This window comes from Anneissia japonica, unplaced genomic scaffold (genome assembly GCF_011630105.1).
Source record: "Anneissia japonica isolate Jap-2015-1 unplaced genomic scaffold, ASM1163010v1 scaffold4415_len418423_cov169, whole genome shotgun sequence".
NCBI lineage: Eukaryota > Metazoa > Echinodermata > Crinoidea > Comatulida > Comatulidae > Anneissia > Anneissia japonica.
The window spans coordinates 65129-73687 of record NW_022743399.1 but is presented as its reverse complement, the minus strand read 5'-3'; the positions used below and the strand labels follow the sequence as shown (position 1 = coordinate 73687).

The 8559-nt window shown below is 34.0% G+C and overlaps 1 protein-coding gene across 1 annotated transcript; it reads right to left on the bottom strand.

Moving 5' to 3' along the window:
* Positions 1 to 730: 730 nt before the first annotated feature.
* LOC117119480 (probable tRNA N6-adenosine threonylcarbamoyltransferase, mitochondrial) lies at positions 731 to 8559 on the bottom strand (the record flags this gene model as incomplete). Its single annotated transcript, XM_033264319.1, is given in 9 exon segments — positions 731 to 1918; positions 2015 to 2217; positions 3721 to 3875; positions 4164 to 4371; positions 5315 to 5444; positions 5972 to 6129; positions 6510 to 6609; positions 7644 to 7833; positions 8332 to 8559. Coding segments are annotated over 9 exon segments (1233 nt in total). The 3' UTR covers positions 731 to 1842.

Sequence of the window (8559 nt, the reverse complement as noted above, 5' to 3'; positions counted from 1 at the left end):
CCAGGAAATACGTTCCCTTTCCTTCCAGTTAGGTTGAAAATTTTACCTTGCACCTTTTTTCTTTACTATCCCTTTAATATCTATTTTCTTTTTAATATTGTTCCATCATTTTTCTTATTTCATTTTTGATACTTACCTTAAATTAATTAATTAATTGTCATTTTCTTTCCACCATTTTACTTCTTTCTTCTTTTTTTTCCTTCCTTTTGTTATTTCTTATTTATTTTTTTTTTTTTTTTTTGGTTTTTTTTTTCAATTTTTAAAAATCTTCTCTTTTTCTTTCATGTCTTCTTTTTTGCATAATAATCCATGGGGACAGTGTAGGTGTGGGTGGGTGGGCGTTTGTTAGGAAATATAAAGAATAAAATATTGCGCAGCGCTTATTATCTTAGGGGATGCGAAAAGGATGGAGAAATATGTGCTACTAAAAAAATTACTTGTGCTACCAAATTTTTTTTGGGGGTGCCAGAAAATTTTGGCAGTGCTACCAAGAAAAAATGTTAATTTCAAGCCCTGATCGCGGACAGCTTTGGTGACGCTGACTGGTCTGTCGATTCGGGGAGCCTTCTTGATTGCGTCAGAGACAGCTACACAGTGCGACGATTGCTGGGGAGACACTGTTGCGACAGTGTAGACACTTTATGAAATCAGGTTTTATTTAGTACACTTATGATTGGCTGCCACACGGTCTAGATAAATCCATAACCACATAATTATTGTGACACATAACTGTTTTAGACAGTCAAAATAATTTATTTAATGTAAACCAATAATTGCAGTAAGGTGATGAAAGCAGTTTGGCACAGCAGAAGAAGGTTGGCAATTCGCTTGTTTCCTTGTACAAGGTACTGTTTCTCTCTACACAGGGTATAAATGTGTACTTGGTGGAGTTAGACCCACTCCTATGCTGACTACAGCATCACAACTTAGACATGTGGACACACTGTGTCTGGGGAAAAGTGCTTTCATATTTGAGAACTGTGTTAAAAATTAAAAAATAAATAAATAAAAAATACACAATGAAACAATCATATTTCTTAACAGAGTACTTATCATGTAAATAGCAAATTCATTAAAAACTGAGTATTTTTTCATCCAAGTACTTCATTTAATGAAAATATTTACAACTTTTTCTTATAAAAACAATTTGGCAAGAGTGTGTCTTTAATCTTCGAAGATACACAAACTGTGCCAATTTTTTAAGTATCTTTATCTAATTTCAAAAACATTAATTAAAAACTAATCACCTTGATCATTAGGGAGCTAAATATTTCGTAACAGACTAATGGAATAATCAATGTGAAAATTGAAAATATTGTAACAGAAACATTCATTCATTTAATCATACTTCTGTGTATTGAAAGCAATTATCAAATGCAATCACAGATGCAATCTTTGGAACGAGGGAAAGATTTGATATGTTATGTTGGCAACCTAGCGGTAAATTCTTAAGAAATGCTTTTTTCACCCCCTAAAAAAAACGATTGAAACTGTGACAAGTTAGGCTATGAACTGTTACTCTTCACTTCATCTTCTATGTATCAAAAGCAATTATCAATGCGGAAAAGGAAACATAAACATTTGCTATTAGTTGTGTGGGCAATGTTGCGGTAAATTCAAACAGTATGTTATTTCAAAATGATGGAACGAAGATGATCATTTCTAAACCTTCTACTGTCAACTTGTGCACTTCACTTCATCATTAAATTTCAAGAAATCAATACTACCTCTGCCAAATGCATAAACAGTCCTTGGAATTTAGAAAGTATATAGACAAGATCATCTTGATTAGACTATTAGAGTACCATAATATGATATAAAAACGTCTTCAGTATATTTTTTTCACCAGAATTTAATAGCTTTTACTTTTATATTGCTCTTTACAACATTACTTGAAATGTCTTCACCAATTGGATACCTATTAAAAAGAAGAAAATAATGTTTTTCAATACCTAAATGTATTTATTTAAAGATTAGAACTAATAATATATAGAGGGGGCTATACAATATTTACCTTGGTTCAAATCTTACATCCTGTGGATTGTTTGAAATACCAATTCCAAGCTTTAGTCTCTCCATTCCAGACCATGCAATCATGATACCGTTGTCTGTGCAGAGCCTAGGCGGAGGGCAGATCAGTTGATAATCTAGAGCACTGCATGTGGTTTCAAGAGCATTGCGAATGTAAGAATTGCTAGCAACACCGCCAGACGCAACCTAAAAAATTGTTTTAAAAAAAATCATCATAGACTTTCTAAAAATAGAAACAAATATTACATTTACTCTAGGGAGAATTAAAAGTGCATAAAATTTACCACAGACCAATTTGTCAGGCGAATCCAAAGGAGGGCACGTTCCCCTCCACCCCGCACCCTGTCTTGAAACAAATTTTAAAGTCACAATGCATATCGATGTTATGTATTGAAATAAGAGCTGCTCACTTATCTATTCTGAAAGTGTTGTGCCCCACCCGTTTGAAAAATTCTGGATCCGCCCATGTTTATTACAACATCATTCACACTGTACCCCTACCGAATTTTATTCCTGAGTGAAAAGACAGACTAAAGCCATGTACAATCTGGATTAATTTTCACCAGCACAAAGGGTAACACTACCTTAGTCAAATCGTACCGCTGCTATTAGCATGCATAACCATGATTACATTCTGTGAAAAGTTCAGGGATAACATGGTATTAACCACGTACTCAGGAAAATTTAACTCGAGTTACACTGTTAGCACTGGACAATTTTGTTCCTGGTTATTCTTCAGGAACTACAACCACTTTTTAAACATAGTACGCAGCTAGTGTAATTTAATTAATGCAGAGAAGGCAGGCTAATCATGCTAGATATTTATTTTGGTCTCAAGTAACATACCGAGCTTTGGATTATAAAGTTTATGTCACTTACTACAATATATAGAAACATATTTTTTTTAATTTATTGTTTAGTTACTCATACCTACAAAAAAAAAAAAAAACTGTATATTGTTGAACAATGAATATACAAATTGAGTACATATTATAAACAACTTTGGCATGACAGAATTATTTTGAAATAAGATAGGACTATCAAATAATAATATTTCCTGTCATTGAGGGTTGTTGACTGGCATATGCAGAAATCAGTTATTTTACATTTTTAATGCTAATATAAAGGTCATATACTTTCTCAAAGTTCATAAATGCATATAAAATGATATTTATTTTTCTATTTAGTAAAACAGCATACTGTAAATGCTTGAACAGCCGCTGCTTTTGAATAAGCACCGCACCAAACTTGAATTTTTTAGCTAAGCGCCACTCTTGAATAAGCGCCTTGGCGCTTAGTTGAGAGTATATATTACCCTGTGTGTACATTTACGGTACAGTGTGAAAAATATAAATGGGAATTACCTTTACCTTTAATTTCAAAATTTTCATAAAACTAAGATTGAGCAACAAATATCAACATTCCCCACTAAAGAAATTTAACTCAAATAAAGTTTGCATTGTCTAAAGGCCTACAGTTACGAAAATTTCCAATTGTTAAATTTTCAATATCTGCACTATTATTGACAGTGTTCGAAAAAGCTACAATACTCCACAGCCCTTACAGACTTATTTTTAAAACTGAAAAATTCTATTCTGGCAAATCATGCATCCAAGGAACACTGCCTTTATGATACAACTAAAGTAAAATACACAAACTTAATCGAATTTGCCATGCTACGGTTCTTACCAATGTTTGGTTAGACTCAGGAATAAGTCCTGTTTGGTTGCAGAAATTAATAGCACGTATTACACGCGTGCACAGGTGATGCGTGATCTTGTGCTGGACCGAGGCACATATATCCGGAAGATTATCTAGATGCTTGCCACCATCTTTTGTTATGCCTAAGAATGATAAACATCAATTTGTATAAAATTGTATATACATAAAAAAAATACAGGCATTGAAGTTTGAATACTGCTTTCAATGTCAAAAGACATTTATTTTTAAATAAAGATTTTAAAAATAATAAAAATAATAATTATACATTTATGTGATGGTACTAATATTTATCACTATAAATTAAACATTTGAAATACAATAAATTTAACGATTAGGAATAATGAATAATAATTAAATGAATAAATATTGTAAATAATATGTTAACATTTAAATCATTAAAATAGTCTTACCTTGGTGATTTTCATGAACACCAATTAACCAGTGAGCTAGGCTCATTGTACCAGAAAAGCTAAAATCACAACTTCTAGACTTTGGTAGCGATGTTCCTTTCCCCATCAGCAAGCGTATGCTGCCCTCAGTAGCTAGCTTTTCTATAGACTGTCCACCACTCAAACCTTGGCAATGTGGATGGTGTTGAAGTTTTAGCCTCCTAGCCACCTACAATAAACAGTACACATTTCCGAATAACTGTCTGGAATAGAGTCTACTCTCAATTAGAGTGTGTATGTTTTTATTTCATGCTTAATAATGTAGTACAAAAAAGAATAATTAAATAATGAAAGCAACATCAAAGGAATAAAAAACAAGGACATTACAAGAAAAATTTACAAACAAAAGAAAACCATCCAAAAAGGTAAAAAACAACATCAAAAAAGTAGAAAAAAAATAGAGGAAAAGAAAGGCACAGTTTTATACACCAAAAAGCAGAAAAAAACAACCAATCAAATAACCACATGAAAGTGAGAAAATCAAAATCAAACAAAGCAAAGATTCAAAGTCAATGAAAGGTCAGAGGGTGCATTGAAGACCCTTTAAACCTGAATGTGAATTTCCACAGGGGTCAAGAAAAAAAAAAGAAATTTAATTAAATAAAAAATAAACAAGTAAATAAAGTGACAAAAAATATATATAAATAAAAAAATTAAATTACGGGACAGTACTAGTCAACAATTAACAGTGGGAAGATTTACTGTATATAATGGGTGCACAAATGAATACAGGCCTCATAATTTATTAGATAAATCACCATTTTTTTTTTCACGGCTTGCGATTATGACTGAGCCCTATCTGGCAGTTGTAGGAATGGCTCATCAGTCGCAAGAGTAATTTCCAAAACACATTTTTATTGAGTAATATAAGTTTTTTATTAATTTTGCACAAAAACAAGTTGTACCACTGTTCACACTTGGACTTAAATATGGAGTAGGTTTAACCAATCATGGACAAATTCTGTGAAAAATTTAGTGACTAGTTTAGTGTTCGCTCAGGACGATTTTACAGTACACACAAACGCATCTGAGCATATGCGCTATAGTATATCACATCATAATTGTGAGGAAGCCAACTAGAGGTGTGATATTTTGTAGGGTAAATTACATACCTTATCAAAGGCTTCCCCTGGTGCATTATCCAGGGTTTGACCTAACAATAGAAAATCGTCCACTCCTCTAGCAACTGCCAACAAGCAATGTCCACCAGATACTAAAAGTACGAGGAAAGGAAAGTCAACCCTAGAAAAAAATCAATAAGTAAACAATAACAGGAGAGGGAAAATTGTTTTTTTTTTCTTTTTTAATTTGCTTACACCCGAAACAATGCCATGAAATGCTGGCACCTGACCTTACATGAGTTTAGGGCATGTGACCGTCAGTGGAATTAATGAACTAGATGCATGTGATGGTTTAGTGAAATTACATTTATTTTTTTATTTCAACAAAATTCTATGAGGGTGGTTCATCTAGCTGGAGTTGATCATTAGGGACCCTCAATAAATAACCAGAAACAAATGAAACGAAAAAAATTAACTAAATAATAGATGTATAAGAGGATGGCAACTGAATCCAGGATTTCTAGGTTCCTCTGGGTTGTTGGGAGTCCCCAATATGAAGTTCCCACATTCCCACAAGCAAGAAAAAATCTCCAGCATCTTCAGAATCTTTTCATGTATGTCAGTTGGCCATTGGTATCAGGATAAGATGATGTAAGCAAGTTCATTAGACCAGATATCCCTAAAGTTGTTGAACTTTCATTTACTTACCGATTTATAAGCCTCACTGTAAGAGCATGAGCCTGCATGTGATGCACTGGGATGAATGGCAAGTTGGTTTTAGCTATCAACTGCTTTGTGTACTCCAAGCCCACCATAAGACACAGCGCCAGGCCTGGCATTGTTGTTGTAGCAATAGCAGACACATCCTAAAACCAAAACAATTGGATGTGAACATACACATTGACAGATCTGGATCTGGGTAACTAATAGATAAAATGGGTCAGAGTTTCTCTCAGGTTGCCATGAAAGTGAATAGTGATTCATTGACAGAACAAAAATAAGTAACAGTTTTGTCATAAAAAGGCAAGGGCACGACTTTACAGTTATGGAAATGAAGTTTAAGATTAGATTACCTAGCTAACGAGAAAGAGAATTTATTGGTTTATGTTGGCGGTTATGCTTGTCTAGTATGCCAAGCCAGGTATAAGTTATGTTTGTCATGTACAACATTGTGTGAGCTTTTTATGAAGAATAGAATAAAAGCAAAGCCCTTGTTACACACTCTAACACATGTTGTATACTGTACCTTGATGTCTAGATGACTTTGGTCCAATGCTTTCTGCACCACATCATGTATGCATTCACGGTGCAGGGCCTGGGCTAGCGGAGGTATCACCCCTCCATTCCTACATAAAACATAAAATGATAATCATTCAGATCTTAAAAATATAGTGCATTTATGTCATTTCTAATTTGAAAACATACATCATCATGCTTTTCTTAGCTCACATAAACACTTTTAAGCAAGTTTCAAAAAACATTCTTTTATATGACCTCCCCTGAAATTATGATTATTGTCAATTTAATGTCATCATTTAGCTTTTTCATGAAAGAGTAACATACAGTAGGGCTTGCATTACTAATCCCCTCATAAAGCATGTTTTCTACTCTTGTGAAAATGATGAAAATAATGGATGGTCCCTAAGTAAGCAGTCAATAATTATTTTAATATTTAACTAGAGGGCACTCGGAGAGAGCATACCTCTGCCTACATCATAGCTCTCCTCAGTATAAATTTCCCTGGCATAATGTCCCCATAAAAAAAAATAATGAAAAAAAAAAAGTAGACTCTTTGGGATTTGAACCCAGGGCTGGTAGTGTGGAAAACACTCTTCTTACCACTACACCAAATGTTCATGTGAACCCATATAAGCACACACACACACCTCTATACGGCAAACAGTTATACAAGTTTTCAATCATTGTGTCCTTGACCTTTGACCCTGACCCTTCAAAATTCAGTCATTTCCAGATCTCAGGTAAAGGAACATTGTGGCCATGTTTGACAAATTTCTGATAAAAACCGTTTCAAAAAATTATTTTTTGTTGATTGTGACCTTGACATTTAACCCTACCCTTCAATATTCAAATACTGTACTTTCAGATCTTTGGTCATGGAATATTGTGACCAAGTTTGACAAGTTTGTGATTAAAACTATGGGCTGTACACAAATAAATTTTAAATCCTGACCCTTCAAAATTTAATAAGCTCTAGATCTTAGGTACAGGAACATTGTGGCCAAGTTTTGACGAATTTCTGATAAAAACTGTAGGCTGTTCACAAGAAATATGACGACAGTCAAATAAATAGCTAAATAAAAAAACCAGGCGAAAACATAACCTCCTGTCAACTTCGTTGGCGGAGGTAATAATCACTTACCTCACATGAATGTTTTTCTGTGAGCGTAGGCCCTCTCCCAGAACCTCACCATCTTCTGTAACAACTGCTGCTCCTGTTTCATCGCAACTTGTTTCTAGTCCCAATACCACCTTGCGCTTCCTCTGTGTACTAAAGAATGCCACATAATTCTTGTAGCTAATAAAAGGCCTAGATCTCACCAAAATTGTACCTGAGAGGGCAAAGATCACAGATTAAAGTTATTCTATTATTGTACAGATCCTTGTCCATTTTAAACCATCAATGATTCTGACCAAAAAAAATTCCAATAGAATAACTGCTAAACTCGTATGGTAAAACATTAAATTACATTTTTCTAAATTTTTCCCCCGACTGATCATTTGGTGCAAAGGCGATAGTTTTAAAGAAAAGGTTGGGGCCTAAGTTATCCCTCATCGACTCTTAATCGTATACATAGGCCTAGATTGCAGCTTATTTTAGATTTGTAATAACATGTGTAGATGTGTTTCAATTCAAGCAAGTTGTTTCACATTGTTATTTGATACCTCGTCGTATATATCATAAATATATTTTTAGTGTTGTTCTCCTTTTAAAATTAAACTTAAAAAAAAGGAAGAATCCGGAATCACGAGTAATAGTAAGGTATACCTAGAAAGATAATCCCAGCGTGATATTCTTTGAAAAGGGTCACAAGGCAAGCCATACTTACTTAAGCATATCATTGGAACGTACCAATATGTGCCTAGCCCTAGGCCTATGTCACAGACCCCACCGGCCGACTGTACACTGCCTGGAATCCAAGGAATATTGTCACACCGTACCCTACAATTACCTTTAACTCTCAAAAACAAACGTCGGGCCAATTAAACAAAAATCTGACGTCAATATTTTAACTGATCTAAACCGCATCATCATGCCCATGTATAAGAGAGTACAT